The sequence below is a fragment of the Myotis myotis genome, unplaced genomic scaffold (assembly GCF_014108235.1).
Source record: "Myotis myotis isolate mMyoMyo1 unplaced genomic scaffold, mMyoMyo1.p scaffold_m19_p_2, whole genome shotgun sequence".
Classification (NCBI taxonomy): domain Eukaryota; kingdom Metazoa; phylum Chordata; class Mammalia; order Chiroptera; family Vespertilionidae; genus Myotis; species Myotis myotis.
This window is the reverse complement of record NW_023416324.1, coordinates 34,744,708-34,770,059: the sequence shown is the minus strand read 5'-3', so window position 1 is coordinate 34,770,059 and position 25,352 is coordinate 34,744,708. Positions and strand designations below refer to the sequence as shown.

Here is a 25,352-nt window from a genome sequence, read left to right as displayed (position 1 = left end):
CGAAGTTAAAAGAGCCATCAGGCAGCTGGTTCCACAACCATCAAATCTCACAGAACTGGACAGTGCTATTCATCAGGCATGGTGTCAGATTCCTCGCATCACCTTTCAACATCTTGTGGAGTCAATGCCAAGAAGAATCGCCGCAGTATTGAAGGCAATAGGTGGCCCAACGAAGTACTGATGGGGTGGTCATAATAATCTGGCCACTCAGTGTATAACAGGGCAAGATCCAGGGATAGAGGCCCCAGGGATAACCTCTTACTAGATGTGTGACCTCCCAAGTCTGTCACTGCACTGGGCTTCCCACTATGGTCTATCAGATGGAAAGGAACTAGAAAGAGGAGGGAGTTTATATGATCTCACAGACACTTTCCCAACCAATCCTGAGGTTCTAAGTGAGTTTTCCCTACTCAGTACATTGTGAGTCCTTGGGTTTCATTCACCAGCATTCTTATTAAGTGTCTACCATGTACAAGATGCTATAGTTGAGGGCCTGGGTTTTAGCCAAACATAAGATTTGGTTTCAAGATGCTCATAATCTGAAAGAAGAGACAGATAAGTAAGCCAGTGACTGTAATAAATGTGATGTGTGTAGTGATATAATGGCAAACCATAAAAGGGCAGAGAAGGAAGTTACTTTGTGGTGGAAAAGGAGGTCAGAGAAAGCTGCAGAGAGGATGTGACTTTTGAATAGGTTGTGAATTATAAAAGAGAAGGAGATTCCAGTCAAAGTTCCACATATCAGCATAAGGCCCAGGGGTGTGAAGAATCATTGTGTTTGGGAAACCACAAGTAGTTAGGCAAAGCTGGAACTCAGTGGAAGAGTAAGAGGGAAGAAACCCTGAGAAGCTTGCACCCCATTGTGTGGGCTGTGGGAAGCCAGGGAAGGGATCTGGACTTAGAGGAAGATGGTGAGATTTGAATTTTAGTGTGCTCTATCAAAAATGTTGCAGACACCCCCTAAATCCATCCTTTCAATAGTGTTTATTGGAAACCTCCCCCCCATCCTATGTGTCAGTGCTGTGCCAGACACAATAGTAAGCAAAACCAGACATCCTGTTCTTGTGGCACTTGCAGTTTGGCAGGGGAGACAGACCTTAATCAAATAATTACTCAAATAAACAGAAAATTACAGTGGGGATGAGTGCTACAAAGGAGAAGCACATGGTGCCAGGAGAGCGTGTACTTGGAACATTTGACCTTGCCAGGATGGTGAGAACAGTTTCTTTACTGAGCTGAGCTCCAATGTGGCCTCAAGGAAAGGCACAATGAAGGCTCTCTGGAATGGGCCTTGTGGCTTCAGAATCCCCATCCAAAGAATCAAGCAGGTAGTGTGTCCTAGCCATCCTTTGATCTTCAGGACTTAGCCAACCCTTCCACAGAATCAGCACCCAGTGAAGATTTGAAAGAAGGAAAATCCCATTAGGCACTTCAGGTATTTAAAGGTGGTGGGACTGTTCCCCAGAGAACTAAACACCTTCCTTCCTTCCTTCCTTCCTTCCTTCCAGTTACCATTTCAAGTTCTCGTTCCTGTTTCGGTCAGTCTGTTCGTTGTCAAGATCCCCATGACAGGTGATTTAAGACATCAGAGATGTAGCCTTATGCAAAGAGCACTGGCTTCTTGGAGTCAGAAGCCCCTTTTCATCATTCACTTTCTTCAGGCCTCAGTTGCCTCTTCTGTGGAATGAGGATATTGGTCCTTCTCTCATAGGAATTCTCTTAGAATTAACTGAGATAGTAAGAAAGAAACTTTGTAAACACTAAGTTCCTAAAAAAAATAGGATTTAAATATTTGGAAGGCTGCCACATGAGTGAAAAATTCAATTTATTCTTTGTGTCTCCAGAGAACAAAATTAAGTCAATGGGTAGAAATGACCACATGCAGATTTCAGCTCACCAGAAGGAAGACATGTTCTAATAATCAGAACTATCCATCAGTGGAATGGCTGCCTTTCAAGGGTAACACTTAATACAAGTATGCCATGGAAGGAATTCCTATTTTGAGTGAGAGGGTGGATTGAATAACTTTGAAGGTTTCCTTTTTACTTTAGAATTTAACAATCTAATAGTCAGGACAAGTGAAGGAGCTGAGAGAGGGCATTTGTGACAGAGAGAGTAGCATGAACAGAAATATGGAGCAGAGATGAGTATGGCATGTGTGGGTGACCATGAGGAAATTCCAGAAAGAAATGAATGGACTGTTTGGATTGATGATGCAATGGAAGATAGAGAAGATAACTAATACAACGTGTGTGCCAGACACATGTGGTTCCATTTAAGCTTTGTGGGTGATTTCCAGCCTTACCCTCCAGTGGAGGGGGGATTGTTGGCCCCAGGCAATTTACTTAATCTGTGATTTTCAATTAATTTATATATAAAATGGGGGCTCGCCCTGGCTGGGTGGCTCAGTTGGTTAGAGCAGTGGTTGGCAAACTGCGGCTCGCGAGCCACATGCGGTTCTTTGGCCCCTTGAGTGTGGCCACGAAGTTTCAATCGCACTGTACCTGCATGCCCGCACATGGTATTTTGTGGAAGAGCCACACTCAAGGGGCCGCAGTTTGCCGACCACTGGGTTAGAGCATTGTCCATATACCAAAAGATTGTGGGTTTGATTCCTGATCAGGGCACATACCTAGGTTTTTTTGTGTTTAATCTCTAGTTGGGATACATACAGAAGGCAACCAATCGATGTTTCTCTCTCACATCAGTGTCTCTCTCTCTCTCTCTCTCTCTCTCTCTCTCTCTCTCTCTCTCTCTCTTTTCTCCTTCCAATAAACATATCCTTGGGTGAAGATTTAAAAAGTTAAATAAAATAAGTGCCTGGCATATAACAATGCTCAACTAGCATTTTTATAGTTGTATTTTGTTACTATAAATAAATGAGATCCCCTATGTAAAACACGTATCAAAGAACCTGGCACATAATAGGTGTTCAGTTGATGTTAGCTCCCTTCCCTCTGCCACATTGATGGGGTTGCTGGAGGCCAGAGCAGTGGCTTGCTCACCCTGGTGTCCTCTCTCTGGCTTATGCTCTGCCCATATGAAGAGCTCAATGAATGTCTGTTTCTTAGAAGTAAATTGATTGCTCTTGATGACATGGTCTCTTTCCTCAAGTAGCCAGTGAGTCATGCCACTTTCTCCTTCCTGTCTCCTCTCTGGTTCTATTTCTGACTCTCACCAGTGGAAAGGGAATCAATGTTCATCAAAAATGATTTTTAAAAATAAAAGAGAGGGAGGGTGATTTAGGGACTATTCTCTGGGCTACTTTTCTTGGAGCACAGGGCTGTGAGGCAGGATTGTTGTTGTTTCCCATCTTGTTTATCTTTTAGTAAAATAACAATAACAACAATGTCAACAGTAATAGCAGCAGCTACTATGAGCTTTAGTGAGAATCTACTGTGTGCCTGGCACTCTGCCAGGCTCTACCAATACGTTATCTCTCATCCTTACACAACCACTTCAAGGTTGGTCTTATTATCACCACTTTACCGATGAGGAAATTAAGGCTTAGAAAAATTCAATAATAATGAAAATGATAAATTCCCATGTTTGAATACCTATTATGAGCTAGATACTTAAAAAAGTATCTTATTTCATTGAAACACTCTACAAAGTAGGTATTATTATGTCCAGTCCAGATGTGAGGAAGCTGAGCATTAGAGAGATGAAAAAACCAAGCTGTCCAAAATCACATAGGTGGTGAATGGAAGAGTGGGAGTTAGGCCAAGACCTGCTCAACTCTTACACTCATTCATTCCCTTTCTGTCTGGCCATTTTCTACGCTTTGAGGGAAACTTTGTGTGAGACTCTAGCTGCAACAGCTTTCGGCAGGTTCAATGGGATGGAAGTGACATATGGTATGAGTCTCATCCACTCCTGCTGGCAGACCCTGGGGACCTGCTCCTGAGGCTGACTCTGGAAGTACCAAAATAATAACTGATGCCCATCAGGTACTTACTATGTACTAGGAACTGTTCCAGGCATTTTAGATAAAATAACTTTCTTAATCTCCATAATAACTTTATGAAGCAAGGTATTGCTATTATTCCCATTTTTATAGAAAAAGAAATTAAGGCCCCAAAAGGTAAATTTCCCAAGGAGGGGATTACATAAGAACATGAATACCTGGAGATCGTGATCACTGGAAGCCATCTATATGGCTTTAATTGATTTCTGAAAGGAAGGGAGAGGGAGAGAGAGAAAAACAACAATGATGAGAGAGAATCACTGATTGGCTGCCTCCTGCACACCCAATACTTGGGACTGAGCCTGCAACCTGGGCACGTGCCCTGACCAGGAATCAGACGGTGACCTCCTGGTTCATGGGTTGGTGCTCAACCACTGAGCCACGCGAGCCGGGCTGGAAGCCATTTTAGAGACTGCCTTCCATAATCGCAGTTGGTGAAGCAGCGATTCACACCCCGGAGTCTAACTCCAGAAACCATGCTCTTAACATCAAGACTATATGGGCTTTTTGTTTAACAGCGGTGGTTGAATCCCTACTGTGTGTCCTGCTCTGTGCCAGGCACTGCTAGGACTACAGAGATGAAACTGATTCCATGTCCAAGCCCACTTAGTACTGTATGCCAGGATTTTAAACTAATGGGGTATCAGTTGGTGTCAGGACTCTTCTGTCAAAGACCTGGGACACAGGGCCAGGCTCCAGGCAGAGATGGGGGACTAGAAACTCTCACAGAGAAACAGTATAATGCAGGTATAATGCAGAGAAACAGTATAACGCAGAAGAGTTAAGACCTGGTGGCAGTGTGGTTGCTCAGAAATCCTGCCTGGGCCACTAGATCACCAGTCTGGATGGAAGAGTGGCTTAATTCTAAACCCTAGAAGACAAGATTTAGGGTCTGACCCTGCCGATCTGTGGGAGGAGTCTCATCTGTAGGTTCGCTGAGGAGCTCAGGAAGCAGAGGCAAGGGCATGGGAGAGGTGGATCAAATACGGCTACACTGTTTCATAGGTCCATACACAGAGCTTTTTATGTAGATATGGCGAACAGTGAATATTTCTATGAGCCCTGCCAGAAACATCATTGTTATCTTTGATTTCTCATCTCTTCATATCTAATTTTCATATCCAATCTGTCACCATGCCCTGTAATTCACCTCTTAAACACCTCCTTTTTAAAAAGTTATTGAGTTTTAGAAAGAAAGAGGGAGGGAGAGAGACATCAACTTATTGTTCCACTTATTTATGCATTCATTGGTTGATTCTTGTATGTGCCTGACCAGGGATTGAACCCACAACCTTGGTGTATTGGGACAACACTCTAACCAACTGAGCCACCTACCTGGCCAGGGCCCTCTTAAATATCTCTTGAATCTGGTTCTACTCCATCCCATTGCTACCACTCTAGTTCAAATCCTGATCAGGTTTCACCTGAATTACTGCAAAGATCTTCTAACCAGCCTTTCTGCTTCCCCGGTCTTCTCCCTCCACTCCATTCTCCACATTACAGTCAGAGTGGCCTTTCTAAAAATTAGATCTAATCATGTTAATCCCATACCTCAAAAGGTGACGTCCAAACCTTATAGTACACCATTCAAAGCTCTTTCTAGCTTCATCACTTACCCATTTCGTATTGCCCACCGTTCATGAAGTTCTTTCAGAGTACTCACTGACAAGAACTTTCTTCTGCCAGAAGCATGAAACAGACTGTAGAATCTCAGGGGAGGCGGGGGCGGCTGGGTGGGTGGGAAGAGATCAACCAGAGAACTTGTATGTATATATGCATAACTCATGGACACAGACAATAGAGGGGTGAAGGCCTGGGGTTGGGGGGTGGGGGCAGGCTAGAAGGAGTCAATGGGAGAAAAAAGGGGACATATGTAATTCTTTCAACAATAAAGATTTTTAAAAAACACCTCTCCTTCACTTTTCTGCTTGGAAAATTTTTTTACCTGCTTGGAAAATTCTTTAGAAAAGTCCCTGTTGTCCTCCTTCTATTGACAAATAAGCATCTCCAGGCAATGCTTTTGGGCTCAGTACAGATTCACCTGTGGGAGTCATTATGCTGCCTGTCACATTTCCAGTTCTCCTCCTGGGCATATTATAGGATTGCACTTTCTTGGCTGCTGGCATGTGACTTGCTTCGGCCAGTGAAATGGGAAAAGTGGAAGTTTTAAAAGCCAACACATGAGTCATATACTTTCTTTTCCTCTGGTAGCTGCTCTGTCAATCTTTATCCTTGGATAAGGATGACAAAAAGCAGAGCACCCAGCCAAACCTGAGTGGGTATGTAACAACAGTGAAAAAGAAAAGCTTGTTGTTTAAGCTGCTGAGGTTTGTGCTTGCTTGTTACCGAATAACCCAATCTGTCTTAACTGATACACTATCTCTGTGTTGACAAGCCTTCCATAACTACCTAAAACCACCACAAGTCCACCTTGACTAATTTGCCTGATACATTTTCTTTTTTTTAAAATTTCTTTATTTATTAACGTATTACATATGTGTCCTTCGTATCTGGTATACAACCAACTGAGCTACCTACCTGGCCAGGACCCTCTTAAATACCTCTTGAATCTGGTTCCACTCCATCCCCATTGCTACCACTCTAGTTCAAATCCTGACCAGGTCTCAGCTGAACCACTGCAAAGTTCTTCTAGCCAGCCTTTCTGCTTCCACTTCTTCTCCCGCTAGTCCATTGTCTACATCACAGAGTGCCACACAGTACTAATTATCAGTTTGATTTGGTCTTTGCAACCTCTACACTTTTACGGAGGCTTCCTGAGGACAGGGATGGAGCTTATTCCATTTTTTAAAAAATATTTTTATTGATTTCAGAGAGGAAGGGAGAGGGAGAGAGAGATAGAAACTTCAATGATGAGAGAGAATCATTGATCGGCTGTCTCCTGCATGCCCTCTACTAGGGATGGAGCTCACAACCAAGACTGGGAATCAAACTGTGATCTCCTGGTTCATAGGTCAATGCTCAACCACTGAGCCACACCTGCCGGGTGCTTATTCCATTTTTATGTCACACGAAGTATAGTTCATGGCCAAGGCAGTATACTGTATTATGTGTAGGAGTGTGGCAACCCTAGTCAGTCAGCGTATGCTGAATGTTCAAGGCCACTCTGAGCGTCGGAATCCTAATCAGGGTGTTCAGGCTAATGTACCATACACAGGTGCAAAAGCAAGAATGCAGACACTGCACAGGCATGCCCTTCTATAACCCAAATAGTGAGGTCACTATTTGGCAAGAAGCTGCTCTTGTCTAAGTTAGTATAAAGTACTGTATGTCACTAACCAGCCAATGTGGCTGGCTCCTGTATAGCTCCTATTCTGGGGGCTACGTTGTGGGGAAGACGTGTTACAGACCAGCCGGTGCTGTTTTCCTAGGATGGCTCCTGTGTTTGCTACTGCATTAGCAAGAATTGCTTTATCTAATGGCTCTGTAGTAGCAATGGCTACTTGGACTGCAATAAAGCCTCTCTTGCATACCCACGACTTCTCATGTCTTCTCATGCCCCACATCCAAGGAGGTCCAGTCCCTGGCAAAGGGACTTGGACCCAACAGTTGGCATAGTGGAGTAGGATTCAAGGAGTGAGTACTCCAACAAGGAGTCAGACAGATTTGTTTTGAATCCCAATTCTGACATTTGTAGGTAACAGGTGTAACATATGTACAAATAATGGCATGCTATAATTATTATTGTTCCCATTATTATTATAGATGATCTTCAGAAAGTGCTTGTGAATAAATCTTTCATTGATTGAGGGGTAGTGGTATGTGCATTGGATTTGGAATCATAAATCCTGGATTTAAGGCATAGCTTTTGTCACCAGTTTGCTTTTTTATATTCTCAACTATAATATGTAAATACTAATAACACCTACCTCACAAGGGTTTGATAAAATTTAAATGAGCTAATATGGAGGAAATGTTTTATTCATGTCCTAGCATCACACATTCTAAAACTGTAATGAAACAGAAGATTGGCTGGCCCCTCACGTGCACCGGGTGGACATTTGTGAAGAATCCCATTGTGCTCCAGTGACATTTCCAACTGGACTGTGAGATGCTTGAGATAAATAATTGTCTTAGTAATTGTTTTTAGTAAAAATGTTTATTTCTGCCAAAACCGGTTTGGCTCGGTGGATAGAGCGTCAGCCTGCGGACTGAAGGGTCCCAGGTTCGATTCCGGTCGAGGGCATGTACCTGGGTTGCGGGCACATCCCCAGTGGGTAGTGTGCAGGAGGCAGCTGATTGATGTTTCTCTCTCATCGATGTTTCTAACTCTCTATCTCTCTCCCTTCCTCTCTGTAAAAAATCAATAAAATATATATTAAAAAAATGTTTATTTCTCCTTATATAAGAATAATACATGCTTATTGTAACGAAAATAAAATTACATGAAGAAAAATAAAGTTCTAGTAATTCTTGTCTCTTGTGCAAGAGAGACAAGAATTACTAGAGATAACTATTAAGATAGTAGATAACTATTAAGATAGTAGAGATAACTATTCATTTTTGATGCATTTCTTTCCAGTTTTCTTCTCTGCAGATATACTTACAAAACTGATATCATATCACAAGCATTGTCCCAGGTCATTAAGTTGTCTTACAAAAATAAACACATATATCTCACTCATTTGTGGATTATAGAGAACAAGATAGACTGATGAAAAGGGACAGACCCAAAGACTGAGAAACAGCGATCAGACTATCAATCCCCAGAAGGAAAGTAGGGGAGGGCGGGGGTAAGGGGAAGAGATCAACCGAAGGACTTGTATACATGTATATAAGCCAAACCAATGGACATGGACAACAGGGGAATGGGAGCATGTGTGCGCGGGGCGGGGGGGGGGGGGGGGGGGCGGAGGTTGGGGGTTAATGGGGGGGATGAGGACACATTTGTAATACCTTAACTAATAATAATAAAAAAATAAATAAATAAACACATATAAAAATCTTATAGTTGAACCAATCTCCTATTGTTGAATATATAGTTTGATACTTTTTCACTGTCTAAATAAAGTGGTAACAAACATTTTTGTGATTAGGTATTTGATTTTCCAATTTTGTAGGAAAAGTTTTTAGGAGAAGAAATTCTGGGTCAAAGAGTACAGATATTTTTAATGCTCTTGAGACTTTCAAGTTGATTTCCAAAAAGATTGAACCAAGTTCCACTCCCATGAGCAGGTGTGAGGTTGCAACTTCTCACTATATCCTCATCTATAATGGGAATTATAATTAAAAATAAGGTAAAAATCATTTTAACACTTTTTAAAAAATTTAAATTCTTTATTGTTTAAAAAATTACATAAGCCTTCTTTTCCCCGCATTGACCTCTCCCTGACCGCTCCCACCCCCAGCACAAGCCCTCACCCCCCTAGTCCATTGGTTATGCTCATATGCATGCATACAAGTCCTTTTGTTGATTTCTTGCCCGCCCAACAACCCTTCCTTCCCTCTTAGGTTGGATGGTCTGTTCAATGCTTCTGGCTCTATTTTTTTTTTGAGGTTTGCCCCTTTTGTACATCTTTTTTAAAAATTTTTTTTATTGATTACGGTATTACAAATGTGTCTTTATCCCCCCCATTGTCCCCTCATCCCCCTAGTCTTCCCCTCAACCTCACCCCCTATTGTCTGCGTACATCACTTATGCTTATATGCGGTTTGAGCATCTGATCGATGCTTCTTTGTCTCTATATCTGTTTTTGTTCATCAGTTTATGTTGTTCATTATAATCCACAAATGAGTGAGATCGTGTGATATTTACCTTTCTCTGACTGGCTTATTTCTCTTAGCATAATGCTCTCTAGGTCCATTCATGCTGTTGCAAATGGTAAGAGTTCCTTCTTTTACAGCAGTGTAGTATTCCATTGTGTAGATGTACCATAGTTTTCTAATCCACTCATCTGCTGATGGGCACTTAGGCTGTTTCCAAATCTTAGCTATTATAAATTGTGCTGCTATGAACATAGGGGTGCATATATCCTTTCTGATTGGTGTTTCTGATTTCTTGGGATATATTCCTAGAAGTGGGATCACGGGGTCAAATGGCAGTTCAATTTTTAACTTTTTGAGGAAACTCCATACTGTCTTCCATAGTGGCTGCACCAGTCTGCATTCCCACCAGCAGTGCACTAGTGTTCCTTTTTCTCCGCATCCTCTCCAGCACTTGTCGTTTGTTGATTTGTTGATGATAGCCAGTCTGACAGGTGTGAGATGGTACCGCATTGTCGTTTTGATTTTCATCTCTTGGATGATTAGTGACTTTGAGCATGTTTTCATATGTCTCTTGGCTTTCTGAATGTCCTCTTTTGAAAAGTATCTATTTAGGTCTTTTGCCCATTTTTTGATTGGATTGTTTATCTTCCTTTTATTAAGTTGTATGAGTTCCCTGTAAATGTTGGAGATTAGGCCCTTATCAGAGATAACATTAGCAAATATGTTCTCCCACGCATTGGGCTTTCTTGTTGTTTTGTTGATGGTCTCTTTTGCTGTGCAGAAGCTTTTTATTTTGATGTAGTCCCATTTGTTTATTTTCTCCTTAGTTTCCATTGTCCTAGGAGCTGTATCGGTAAAGATTTTCCTATGACATATGTCTAGTATTTTGCTGCCTATGGCTAAAACCTTTTTAAAAAATCCTCACCTGAGGATATTTCTTCCATTGCTTTTCATAGAGTAGAAGGCAAGAGAGTGAAAGGGAGGGAAGGAGAGAGAGAGAGAGACAGCGATGTGAAAAGGACACATCAACTAATTGTCCCCCACATGTACCCTGACTCGAGGGTGGGGAGCAAACTGCAACCCTGGTATATGCCCTTGACCAGGAAATGAACTCATGACCCGCCTGTGTGCAAGCTGACATTCTAACCAGTTAGCAACACTGGCCAGGTTGGTTAAAACCTTGTACAATAAATATTAATTTACATTTCTTCTATGAATTGTTCATTCCCCTTGCCCATTTTTCTGTTGGGATTTTAATTATATTCTTATTAATTTCTACGAGGATTTAAATATCATTTTATTCTAATCAGCAAATATAATACAAGACACATAATAGGTGCTCTTATTAGTTAATTGTTCTGGGGACTTTTTAGGAACAAAAGCAAACTTTCTAGGAGGCTGACTCTTTCTTTTCCCACCTAGGACACAGCGGGGCAGGAGCGGTACCGGACCATTACCACAGCCTATTACCGTGGGGCCATGGGCTTCATTCTGATGTATGATATCACCAATGAGGAGTCTTTCAATGCTGTGCAAGATTGGTATGAGATTCATTCATTCATTCATCAACCTGTTTAAGAAAACCTAAAGTGTGGTTTAGGCCTTGTGTTATGGGCTAGAGAAATCTGGGTGAATTAGATTGGCTCCTGTCCTAAAGGAATTCACAGATGAAATCAGTAAACAGGCAATGAAAATAACATGTGACAGGTTGAAGAGAGTCGCTGGGGCTGTGGGAACCCAGTGGAGGGCTCTGACCCAGCCTGGGGAGTCAGGGAAAGTGTCCTAGAGTTGCTGACATATGCTGCATGTTGTAAGATGAACAGAAGTTAGCCAGAAGGGTGAATGGATAAGAATGTTCTAGAAAAAAAAAATACAGATGTGCAAAGGCGGAAGGTAAGTGCGAGGACAGAAAGAGCAGAGGTCATGAAGGATTTTGCATGCTGGGGTAACAAGTTTGGAACCAAAGGTTCAGATGAATGTTTTAGAAAGAGCATTGTGGGCACAGTAGTGAGTGAATCCACATACTGCTTCCCTATCAAGTTAATCCCTGAGCTGGGCTAGGGGTCCAAGAGCACATCCAATTCAATCCAAGTTGATAAAGACTCAGCTCACAATGGAAATCAGCCCAGCTCCCCAGTGGTACAACCTCTGAGCAACTTACATCGTTCTTCCTGGAGCATAACTTCACAGGGAGAAGGGTGCATGGGGGTAAAGACAGGTTGGAGGGAGGGGCCAGGACCCGATGCCCCTGTCCGTGGGAAGGATGAGGATGGGGGAAGGTGGGACATCTGTGCTGTGGCTCTTCTTCAGAATCAGAGAAGCTGAGCAGGCTGGGCACAGAGCAGCAGTGCTGGCTCTTTGTTGGCCCACAACAGGTGATGGCTGAGTGAATTCCATCCTTTGTGGGAAAGACTGCTCACCCTGGAAGGAAAGTTTGGTGGTGGGATCAGCTTTGGGAGCAGCAGGGTCAGTGACGGATCTAGTTTGTAGTTAGGACTGAGTTAGATTTAGGGTCCGTGTCAGGGTAGGGTCATAATTTTAGATCTGCTTCAGGATTAACCATTTTCTGACTTACTCATTCATCAGACATTCACTGTCAACTTCTCTTGGTCTGTGCTCTTTGCAGGGGACGGGCACCCCAAAGATGAATAAGCCTATCCCTGCCCTCAAAGGAAGGACAGATACATTCAGGCAAATGTAACAGTAGCCACAGTGAATGTGAAGGGGAACGAAAGGAGAAGTAATCATTTCTACCTGGTTGGTTGGTTGGTTGGTTGGGGACAGAGTTAGGCCCGTCCCCACAAAAAGATGTCTCCACAATATAAGGGTCCTATTTTATCCCCTCTTTCAAAATGTTGTTTCTAGTTATAGAAGTAAAACATACTTTCAAAATTTGAAAAGTACATAAAACTATTTTTAAAAAGTTTCATAATCATTGTACATAAAAGAAAGCACTAATGACATTTTGGTTTCTACAAATAATTATGATCTAAGGTTTATGAATCAGAGGAGGAGGGAGAGGCTAGCTGGGCCTGGGGAAGGCTCCCAACAGGGAACCTTGAGCCTTTGAGACAAGTTAGTGTGGGGAAGGGATTCCCAGGACAGGCAAAGGCACAAGCCATGGAAAAGCATTTGGGGGGCGGAATGGGTGAGAAGGTTTGTAAAGTGGGAGGAAGAGTGATGAGGCTGGAGAGATGGGAGGTGAATGGTCTTTAACGCCTGACGGAGGGATCTAGACTTCATTGCATGGGTAGTGGGGGAGAGAAAGCTTTTAAGAAAGGATATGGTCAGATAGATGGTTTAGAAAGAGCTCTCTGCCTGCTGAGAAGAGGGGCGGGCAAATGCATTAGAAGAGGGCTCCAAAGAGCTAGGTAAAGTTTGCAACCAGGGCTCAGGGATCAGCATCTGTGACAGCTAGTTGGGGCAGGTATGTCTCTGTCCTCAGCTGAATTAATTAATAGTAACTTGGGTGTTGCTATTCCCATGGAAGGGAATCGGTTTCTTCAAGCTTCACAGAGCCCTTTTCAGCCTGGGGTGTGTATATCATTAACATGGTCCTCTATCTGTTGCTCTTTAGGGCTACTCAGATCAAGACCTACTCCTGGGACAATGCACAGGTTATCCTGGTGGGAAACAAGTGTGACATGGAGGAAGAAAGGGTTGTTCCTGCTGAAAAGGGCCGGCTCCTCGCAGAGCAACTTGGTATGTATACAACACATGTGTGTTTATGTTTGTGTGTGTGTGTGTGTGTGTGTGTGTGTGTGTGTGCGCGTGCATGGAAATGTGACATTGGGGAGATTGTGAAATACGTACATGCTAGAGGTCTGATGCACGAAATTTGTGCAAGGGCCTTGGCCCCAGCCCTGGCCTGCCACTGCCACTGCAGCCCCTGCCTGCTGCCACCACGGCCCGGGGCCTCTGCCACCTCTGCCACGGCCCCCGCCCGCTGCGGCTTTGTCTGGAAGGACATCCAGTAGGACGTCCGGTCTAATTAGCATATTATGTTTTTATTATTATAGATGTGCTCTATGTATTGTTTTATATGTATGTGATGAACATATAGCTTTGTGTTAGGAAATTTATGATTATATGCATATATTTTGTTACGTTGAATATATAAGTAAAACTTAAAAAAGTGAGAACATTGGAGCAAAGGAAAAGCAAGGGTAGGAGGTAAATAAGAGGAAGCCTGCAGTGAGATAAGCATGTATATTGTAAATTCTTGGGGATAAACAAGAGTTGGGCCAAAATATTGGCTTCGAGCTTCCTAGCAACCATTGCAAAGAGGGAAACATAATCTGTTACATGGTTCAGAGATGGTTCTTAAATTAAAAACAAGCCTATTATTCCAGAGAAGCACTGCTCTTCATTGGCAGCTGTAGAGCAGACTCTCCATGCGGCTTGTGATAATGTCCTTCATATCAAACAACTCTACAGTAACTATAGCACTGAACATCACAGGTTGTGTCTTACGCTTTCTCCCAATGTAAGCGGATCCTTCCTCACCAAAACACGTTTCACAACAAAAGTCACTGTTTGAAGGGAGGAAACAGTGTGGCTTTAAGTATGCAGCTCAGTAATGCTCTGGCTTTTTCCAAGGTTAAAGTATCTTGATTCTTGTGCTCCCTTGAGACCCAGGTGCCTTAGGTGTGTCTCAGTGGCCCTACAGGAGGACCCCTGCCAATACTTGCTTAAAATAGCAACTTTTTCTTTTCTTTTCTGTATTGGGCTTTAATGTAAGATCGCCTTAGAGCAGCGGTTCTCAACCTGTGGGTCGCGACCCCTTTGGGGGTCGAACGACCTTTCACAGGGGTCGCCTAAGACCATCAGAAAACACATATATAATTACATCACGATTCATAACAGTAGCAAAATTACAGTTATGAAGTAGCAACGAAAATAATTTTATGGTTGGGGGTCACCACAACATGAGGAACTGTATTAAAGGGTTGCGGCATTAGGAAGGTTGAGAACCACTGCCTTAGAGAAATCTTCCTCTATTGCTTAGCTTTTAGCTAGTCTAAACAGTTCTCACAACTTAGGTGTCGTAAGTTTTCAGCAGTAGGAGAGTTAAAGTTACACTCTCTGGCAATTTCTGAAGTACTGATATATGGGCTGGTAGATAGGTAAACTGTACAGTATAATGTCCAAGTGTGTTGTATATATTTGTATTATGTGTGTTGTGTGTTGCACATATTTATATTACATGTATTATGAGTATGTGTGTGTTGGGGGAGGAGTCCTATGCTTCTTTCTCCCTTCCCCTATTCCCCAGGGTGTTCTGAAATAGAAACTAGCAAACTGTAGGTAAATAACAAAAAGGACCCTCGCTGGTTTGGCTCAGTGGATAGAGCGTTGGCCTGTAGACTGAAGGGTCCCAGGTTCGATTCCGGTCAAGGGCACATATCTCTGTTGCAGGCTCCCTGCAGGCTCCCGGCCTGGTGGGGGGCATATGGGAGGCAACCAATTGATGTGTCTCTCATATCAGTGTTTCTCTCTGTCTATCCCTCTCCCTTCCACTCTCTCTAAAAATCAATGGAAAAAATATCTTTGGGTAAGGATTAAAAAGTAAATACATCTATACTACTAAAAGGGTAATATGCTAATTAGACTAGACATCTTCTGGACGATCTTCTGGACATCCTTCAGGACTAAGCCATGGAGGCGGAGCAGAGGCAGAGGTGGTTAGGGGGATCAGGCTAGCAGGGAGATCAGTTAGGAGGATAAGGTCAGCAGGGGAGAGCAGTTAGGGGGATCAGGTTGGCAGGGAGATCAGTTAGGAGGATCAGGTCGGCAGGGGAGAGCAGTTAGGAGGATCAGGTTGACAGGGGAGAACAGTTAGGGGGATCAGGCTGGCAGGGGAGAGCAGTTAGGGGGATCAGGCTGGTAGGCAGGTGAGCAGTTAGGAGCCAGCGGTCCTGGATTGCGAGAGGGATGCCCAACTGCCAATTTAGGATCGGGCCTAAACCAGCAGTCGGACATCCCCCCAAGGGGTCCCGGATTGGAGAGAGTGCAAGCCGGGCTGAGGGACTCTCCCTGTGCATGAATTTTATGCACTGGGCCTCTAGTTAAGTAATAAAAAGGAAGATTGAATTATCTTGGGTCGTACTCTTCTTATACCATCACAGAGTTTCTCAGGATTCAGAAAGTACCTCCTCCATCTGTGGTTCACAGAACAGAAAGCATGTTCTGCCACCCACACCTAGGTGACCTCAGGCTCTCTCTTTATGTCTTCAACCTGCTGTCCCCAGGGAAACCCCAGCACCCTCCCTGGACCCTCTAAACACCATCTGTCTGGAATGCTCTCTTCTGTGTCCCATTCCCCACCCTCATTCATCCAGTGAAACACCCCCTCCCCCACACACATACACACAGTTTTCAAAACAACTCAAGCTGCACATCTTCTGTGAAGCCTTTCCTGGCTGCCCAGAGCTCTTTTCTTTGGGTCCCCACTTAATGTACCCCATACAGGCAGCAGTCACAGTGCCCATGGCACGTGGGTGCCCTTGTTTTCTTGTCTATCTCCCAAAGGCTCCATGAGGCCAGGAAATTAATCTTATTTATCTTTGTACCCACAGCGCCTAGTATGTGGCCTTGCACTGAGAAGATACTGCACAAATATGTTTCAATTAAATGTGTATTATGTTATGTATTTGGCTACTCATTTTACTTCAATCCAATTAAGACTTCTGAGTACCTGCTCTATGCCAGGTACTGTGCAGTGAAATAGGAGACATTCCCTGGTCTGTGAAGGATAGAAACAGTGATACCCCAAGTGATCACTGTTGTGATAGACTCGGGATATGCTGGGGATTGTGGGAGCACAGAGGAGGCACCTAATTCAGTTGGGGTCAGAGAACACGATGCCTAAGCTGAGTCATAAAGACAAGTAGGAGCAGCCAAGGGAGAAAGCGAGGCAAGACATTCTAAGCAGGGAGAATAACACTGGCAAAGGCAAGGAATAGCACATTGTGTTCAGGGAACCAGAAATCATGGGAACATGCGAGTCTAGAGCAGTGTTTCCCAAAGAGAGACACCCAAGACACTGGACGTGGTGTGCAAAATGATTTTGTGTATATATTTTGGTGTGCATTAGAAAAAATATATAATCAGCATGTCAAGCCCATAGAGTTAAACAAGACTACGTTTTTAAAAGGTGAATTAGTTTTATATTAGGAAAAAAGATAGCCAGCATGCCAAGTCTTTATGACTAAGATTTTTTTTTTAAAATATATTTTATTGATTTTTTACAGAGAGGAAGGGAGAGAGATAGAGAGCTAGAAACATCGATGAGAGAGAAACATTGATCAGCTGCCTCCTGCACATCCCCCACTGGGGACGTGCCCGCAACCCAGGTACATGCCCTTGACCGGAACCGAACCCGGGACCCTTCAGTCCGCAAGCCGACGCTCTATCCACTGAGCCAAACCGGTTCCAGCGACTAAGATTTTTTAAAAGTAAGCTGGTTAAGTATTAGATGTTTACCATGTGCCAGGCACTATTCTAAATGTTTTAAGGTATTACTCATTTAATTCAATTCTCCTAAAATCCTCTGAGACATGTACTTTTCTTATCTCCAAGTTATTTTTTTAACAGATGAGAAAACTGAGGAACAAAGAGTTGGGTAACTTGCTTAAGGTCACACAGTTAGTAATAGGTAGAGTCAGAATTTGAACTCAAGCAGCAGTCTGGCTCCAGAGCCTAACCACTTAACCACACTATAGGGCAAATATGGTAATAATGAGTGATATATATTGAGCCAAGCATTATATGAAGAACTTTGCATTATTTCATTTAATTCTCAATATAACCCTTCAAGGTAGGTACTATAGGACATGCCCAATACTCTGATAAATGACGTTCATAGATTAAGTAATTTGCTCAAGATTACATAGTTAGGAAGTAGTGGAGTCAGTATAGCTCTATCAAACTTACGTAGAAACATAGATGGAAGTGAGATTCTTAATAAAGGGTTTAGGGAGGCACTTGAAGAAGGCCTTAATGAAGTGGTCAGATTTGGGCAGGCCAAGGTAACCAATCTCTGTCCTACTCAACTTCCTGAGCATTCCTCTATTGCTTAGCCAGAACTTGCTTACTTGACCTCGAGAGCAGCAAAGTTATGTCTAATTTGTTTCATTATTCCCAAGCACCCAGACTAGGGTAGATTTTCATTTATTCATACATTTACTCAGTTATTCATTTGAAAATATTTTTTGACCATGTACTCTGAACCAGGCAAATTCTGTTTTGGCACTTGAGATATAACAGTGAAGAAAACAGCTATAATCCTTATTGTCCTGGAACTAATGAGGAAATAAATTTTAAACAAATAGTTATACAAAAATATATAATTCAAATGGTATAAAGGGGTGAATTACCTGGTACTTGAATTATATCTTAATAAAGCTATTAAAAATTGTGATAAGTTCTGCATAAGTTAGGACTTTTGTTATGACAAGTGATAAAACCCTAAATCAAACTAGGTTTCAATAAAAACTTAATATATATATATATATATTATATATATAATATATATATATAATATATATATAAACTTTATAATATATATATATATATATATATATAAACTTTATATATATATATATATATATCTCACATACATGTGAAGCCCACTAGACCTTGGACTTAATTGTACTCTCTAGTTCTCAGCTTTGCTTATCCCTTCAGCCTCTTCCTGTAGCCAAACACTGCATGGGGAGTAAGGTGAATGATGGCAGCTCCAGATTCATATTGTCCCAACTCCTGCAAAAAGAACTTCTCTCTACCAGCCACCATATATAAGTCTCAGGGAAGAATATGATTGGTCCCCTGTGAGTCACATGCCTACCCCAATAGCTGGGGGAGGCAAGTATTATAACCTATAGTCCCACCAAACTGTTTCAAATAGGGGCTCCTTAAAGAAAGGTATGGTGGGCAAATAAAAGTAACATAAGTTACCAGCCTATGAAGAAAGTGAAAAAGAAAGACCTGATTTTTAAAAAAATATTTTTTATTGACTTCAGAGAGGAAGGGAGAGGGAGAGAGAGACAGAAACATTAACAATGAGAAAGAATCATTGATCAACTGCCTCCTACATGACCCACACTAGGGATTGAGCCTGGAACCCCGAAATGTGCCTTTGATCAGAATCGAACCCGGGACCCTTCAGTACGCAGGCTGACACTGTATTCATTGAGCCAAACCAGGTAGGGTAAGAGAGACCTAATTTTAGACGGAGAGTCAAGATCTCAGAAAGTAACACTTAAGCTGAGAACTAAAGGATGAGAAAAAGTTAGCATGTCACAGGGCCTAAACAATCAAGGGGAGAATTGTGTGAGATGAGAGTGGAGAAGTAGGCAGAGACCAGATCACAGAATCTTATGGGCCATGTTAAGAATTTTGGAAGGAAGTGGTCAGACCTGGGAACAGTGAGGGAAGATGCTCAGCCTTTCTCATCACCACCCTAGTCTTTTCCCTCTGCTATGCTGGCTATTAAGTACATTTCAGTGGTCTGCTCATCAGTGCTGCAGTGCCATTCTCTGCTTTATGGGATCCCTCTTCAGGCTTTTTTTTTTTTTCTTCTTTTTAGCTGTTCTCAGCTCATTCAGCCAAGGCTACTGATATGGCCAGCAACTAGCATTTATTGAAGCTGTGAGTGAGTAGCAACAGGTCTTCTGTGAAGTTCCTGGGACATGAGCACGGCTGTAAAGACCCTGGGGAAAGTGGATCTTTGGGAGAGTGGAGGAGTTTCAGGGCCTCCTATTCCAGGAAGCATGTCATTTTATGGCCTCTGCCTCCCTGTGCCCTTCAGAAGGGGCTTCTTGTCCCTTCCCCGCATCTGATTGGGAATGGGTCTGGCCAGAGCCCAGGGAGGCTAGAAAAAGGCAAATGTGCTTCTGCCTACAAGAGAAGAAGAGACCGATTTAAAATGTGGTTTCAAAACACATACATGCACTCACTCCAGCGAAGTATAGTGGGAAAAGCATCAGACTAGAAATGAGGAGATTGAATGTTTTATCCTGTCTCTGCCACTAGTTTACTATATGACCTTGAGCTTTTTGTCTCCTGTCTGTGGGTTTCAGTTTGCCCCTCTGAAAGACAGGGGATATGGATTCGTTGACTGGGAAGGACTGTTTGGCTCTATTCCTCTTTGATCCCGTAATTTCAATTCACACAATTCTCCACTCAGACTCCACAGACTCTTGTATGCTGCCTTGCCTATTTTAGGCGCTTGCTGAAAGTTTTTGGATTGGTATGAATCATTGAAACCTTGCATCACTAAGCCTCGTTCCAGAGGAAAAGAGAACCAGTTGGCATTGATGACAGTAACTAACTTTGGTGACGCTCGCAATGTGCTTTCACAACAATCCTCTTATGACCCTCTCTCTCACTCGTAGCCTGGAAGGTGGCATGATCATCAGCTCCATTGTACTGATGAAGAAGCGGAGTCCAGACCACTTTGTGTTTTCTTGCACACAAAGATCTATGCACACTCCCGTGTCTTTATTTTTTCACTTAAAGATTATGTAACCTTAACAGTTTGTGTCTTTTAAGTGCCCTTTGTTGGGAGTATGGTTCTTAAGCATTTCTTCATATGGCTTTGATTGCCCTTATGTTATTTATTTATGACAATAAATGCCGTGGGATTGTTCTTATTTTTAAAGATTTTTAATTGGTTTTTAGAGAAAGAGGAAGGGAGAGGGAGAGAGAGAAACATCGATGGGAGAGCAAAACATTGATTGGCTGCTTCCTGCACACCCCCTTCTGGATCGAGCCTGCAAACTAGGCATGTGCCCTGTCCAGAAACTGAACCGGAGACTTCTTGGTGCATGGGATGGCACCCAACCGAATCATACTGGCCAGGGCTGTGGAGTTGTTTCATTTTTCTTTTTTCAAATTATTATTTTTTAAAATTTATCTTTATTGTTGAAAGTATTACACATGTCCCGTTTTCCCCCCATTGATCCCCTCCACTTCACCCCTTGTGTAGAATTGTTTTTTATTTAAAAAAAAAAAAAAGATTATGTAAGTTTTCTGAGCCATACAGATAGTAGAGGGCAGGCCCAGTACTACACAAAACTCAGCCTTTGGACTTAAAATCCTTAAGGCTCCCATTTTATCATCCAGTGGTGTTTTCCCAAAAGCCCGCCATAGTTTCTTTTCAATTTCCACCCTCATTCACAATGTTAGTGAGATTTCTTTAGATTATGTTGTGGTAATATATAACCCAACTCAGAAGCTTAGATAATACTGTAAAGTTGTTTGTTTGTTTGTTTGTTTGTTTCTCACATTACATGCTACCGCAAGTAAGCTGAAGCTCTGTTCCAGCTTCTTACTCTGGGATCCAATCTGGGATGGCTAAACCACACAGAGGCTCTTCTTAATGCTTTTGGTGAGACTTGGAATGGCCACATCCATTGGCCAAAACAAGGCGATATATACCTCCCACAAGGAGGCACTGCAAGCCACTTGGCAATCTGTAGGGATGTAAAATCCTCTACAGGGACAGCAGTGAATAATCTGCTACAGTCATTGAACACATGATGGACCCTGGGGACACAGATGTGAATGAATTCCCTGCCCTTAAAATCCTCATTGACCAGGGAAGTAAAATAGGAAAGAGATCATTTCAATAATCTTTGGGTAGATGTCCTTAGCCTGTTTGCTATCAACTCTTTACCCTTCTCCTGTTCTGTCTCTTTCCTGCAACCCCCTCTGGGGTGTTGACCTTTGCAAGCTGTGTTTCCCAGGTCCCTGAGGGGATTAGCTAAGGAGAGACACTGACAGGTGATTGGAGATGAGAAAAGGGAGAAACCTGCATTCCCCCCTCCCCCCCACACACACTCAGCTCCTCCAGTAGAGGCTGCTCCTCTTCTTCCTGACTCCTGCTTCCATGGTTCTAGCTTCCTTTGGCCCTAGTAATAGTTTTTGTTTTAATTTATGTATTGACTAGAGGCCCGGTGCACAAAATCTGTGCACAGGGTGGGGGATTGGTCTCTCAGCCAGGCCTGCACCCTCTTGCAGTCCAGAGTCTGGGAGCCCTTGGGGGCTGTCCGACTCGTGGAGCAGGCCTAAGTTGTCAGTTGGACAACCTTAGCACTGCCGTGGAGGCAGGAGAGGCACCCGCCACTGCTGCTGCACTCATCAGCCATGAGCTCGGCTTCTGGCTGAGCGGCACTCCCCCTGTGGGAGTGCACTGAACACCAGGGGATAGCTCCTGCGTTGAGCGTCTGGCCCCTGGTGGTCAGTGCACATCATAGCGACTGGTTGTTCTGCTGTTCGGTCAGTTTGCATATTAGCCTTTTATTATATAGGATTTTAGAGAGAAAGGAAAGGGGAGAGAGAGGGAGAGAGGGAAAGAGAGAAACACTGAGTTGCTGTTCCACTTATTCATGCACTCATTGATTGACTCTTATATTTTCCCTAACCGGATATAAACCCGATACTCCAACCAACTGAGCTACCTGGCCAGAGCTTGTTTTGTTGTATTTTTCTTTCTTTTTTCCCCTGTTGATAATCTATAGGTTTCCTTACTATTCTATTTGGCCTTTTAGTTTTTCTATCACCTATATAATCAGTTCCCTCTGGGTTAAATATTAAGAATAGTTCCCATTTTCCCGTTGGGATCTGACTGAAACAACTGGGTAAGGTGGCATGGTATTACAGGGGAGAGGTACTTCGTATGTTCTGAGTGGTGGGGGTTGGGTGGGAAGAGAAAGCAAAGGCTCTCTGGAATCAGTGATTCCACAGGTGAGTAATAAAGATAATTAGGAGTAGGAGCTAGAAAGTAATAGCCTGGGCAAAGGCACCAAATAAGAAAGTGTTGATGTTTCTGGAACATGGTGTGAACCAGGAAGATGAGGCTGGAGAAGTAGAGAGAGAGACCAACCATGCAGGGTAATGGGTGTTAAGCCAATAAGCTGGCTATTGCGTTAATTCTGATGACACAAAGCCAAGTCAAAATAGCTCAGGTTAGCCCTGGCTGGTTTGGCTCAGTGGATAGAGCTTTGGCCTGCGGACTGAAGGGTCCCGTTTCGATTCCGGCCAAAGGCACATGCCTGGGTTTCGGGCTCCATCCCCAGTAGGGGACGTGCTGGAGGCAGCCAGTCAATGATTCTGATTATTGATGTTTCTCTCTCACTTTCTCTTCCTCTCTGAAATCAATCAATAAATATATATTTTTTAAAAATAGCTCAGGTTATATGAACGGGGCATAGCTGAAACAAAGTGGAAGAAAAAGGTCGCTGAAATGATATGTTCAAGACATTAAGAGGCCAGGGTGTTGGATGGATTGTCCACATGAAACCAAAAGTTCCTGAGAATGAGAACACCCTGCGTGGAAAGGAAGACAGTGAGTTCCTTGCCAAAATCATCAGTGATCAGAGGGGTGTGAGTTAAAGATTGATGCATGATGGAGATGAGGAGGTATCAGAAAAGGATGGAGAAGGGATTTGAACATATAAGGGAAGGAGAAAGGTTCTGGGGCAGTGTCAGGACGGAGGGGTGAGTTTAGAAGGTTGCAAGTTTCTGAACAGAATTCTGAAGTCAAATTCAGAAGCAGGAAGTGTGGACACGGTCTGTGGGTCTGTGACAGCTGTCTTTGGACTGGAAGGGGAGACGTAATCATGTTGGAGTGGAGGGAATCATTAGATTCAGTTAAGAATTGGGACCTATTAAAGACAGCAGAAATGCCATTGTTTTGAAGCCAATTAGAGGGACGAAAGGATTGGGGGCTAGTCTGATTTATCAGTTGTCATCTTCGTGACCTCACTAGATTCTCAGCTCCTGAGAATCCTTACTAATGAACCTGAGGAAAAGGTTACCATCTGGGCCTACGAATGAAGAACCTTCCAGGAGACTGACAATAATTAGGTGGGGGTGCATCTGGACTTGTTCTGCTAGCGAAAGAGCTGGCTAGACCCATGAGCTGGTTACTGGAATCAGAGTTCTCATACCACCGGTACCTTTGAGATGGCAGTGGAGACAAGTCTCAGCATGACATACGAGGTCTCCATGTTTGGCCACCTACTACCTCATCTCTCACCACTGGGAGCTTTCTGCTCTGATGATAACAGACTACTATGGTCATTCCAGCATAAACCAAGGCTGTTTTTTGCCCTATTGTCTGTGCTCATACCTTTTTCCCTGTGTGCTGTACATGCATGTGCTCACAAATACACTCACAACCATGTGTCTTTATTTAGCTGATATCTTTTTAGGAATCAGCTTCTCCAAGAAGCCTTCCCTGGTGCCCAGGCTCATTTAAATAACTTTGTGCCCTGACCATCGCCTGGCTTCTCACCATTCCAGCTTTTATCACTACAATATTGTCACTATGTCTCTCCCACACTAGACTAGGAGTTCCTTAAGGGTAGGAACTGTTTCTGATTCGCCTCAGTGTCCCCAATGCCCAGCACAGGATCTACCATCCCAATGAGCTGAGTTCTTATGACCCCCACTGTCCACATCTCCTCATCCACATCCTCCGTGCTCATTCCCACCTCGTTCATCTAATCATTCAACCACCTACTCAGCAAGCACCTACTCCAACTGGTGCAGACACTCAGATGAATGACATGGTCTTGTCAAATGGACTTCTGCATGCAGGGTGACATGTGCTATGGCAGAGGAAGCACAAGGAGAATGAAGAGGCCCTATCTAAGCTGGGTCCTGAAAAATGAGAAGTTAGTTGGGTGAAGAGTTTTGCTCAGTGCTGGCCCTAAAGGCTCCCATCCCCACTAACTTCTGGAGGCTCCCACCCCCTCTCTTCCCCTCCACTCTCTCCCTCCACTGCATTCCTGCACAGCCTCTGGTTTTCTCTACCTGGGTTAGAAATGTTCTAGTATGTTCTGTCACTGTTCCAACTAAGAGCAAGACAAGGGGGCATAAGAGATAGAGCCCTGGCTAATGCCCCATCTCTAAACCTCAGTTTCCCTATCTGCAAATTACAAGTGATAACCCTTGTCTCACCTTAGCCCCTCACAAGGTTGTTCTAAAATTGTATTTGTGGCCCTGGCTGGTGTGGCTCAGTTGGTTGAGCATTGTCCTGTGAACCAAAGCGTTGCTGGTTCAATTCCTGGTCAGATGCATGCCCAAGTTTTGGGCTCGATCCCCATTCTCTCTCCCATCGATGTTTCTGTCTCTTTCTCTCTCTCCCTTCTTCTCTCTCTAAAAAAAAAAATCAATAAAAACATATATTTAAAAATTTGTATTTGTGAACTGTTAAGAACTATGCACATGTGAGGGACTGACATACTTTTGTGCATTTAATTTTCATTACTGCCCTATCAGGTAGGAAATATTTACCCCATTCTACAATATGAGAAGATAGGCTTAGAGAGATTAGGCAACTTGCCTATGGTCACCCAGTTGGTAGCTGACTGGGATATGTTCAAATCCAGGCTGTCTAACTCCTGGGCTTCTTCCCACTGCCCACCTGCTCCGTGTGGCATATCTCCCCTCAGTGCCACTTCCTCAGAAGGCATTTGTTCTCTTGGCCTTGACCTGTGTCCTCACATTCATCTACACTGATGGTTTAAGGCTATTTACTTCTTTATTTGTTTGCCCCTTTATTTGTTTGGGGGGAGCAGGCAACACCCCCAACACCTCCCCTGCCACTGTCACTTGTAATAAACCAGTCAACAGACAGTCCATTTTTATG

The 25,352-nt window shown here is 43.3% G+C and overlaps 1 protein-coding gene across 1 annotated transcript in view; it reads left to right on the top strand.

Moving 5' to 3' along the window:
• RAB3B (RAB3B, member RAS oncogene family) overlaps window positions 1–25,352 on the top strand; it is a 68,703-nt gene that overhangs the window by 38,414 nt on the left and 4,937 nt on the right. The window contains exons 3-4 of the mRNA XM_036352187.1: window positions 11,114–11,232; window positions 13,269–13,393. Of these exons, the coding sequence (XP_036208080.1) occupies window positions 11,114–11,232; window positions 13,269–13,393 (244 nt within the window). The remainder of the gene's footprint in view (window positions 1–11,113; window positions 11,233–13,268; window positions 13,394–25,352) is intronic.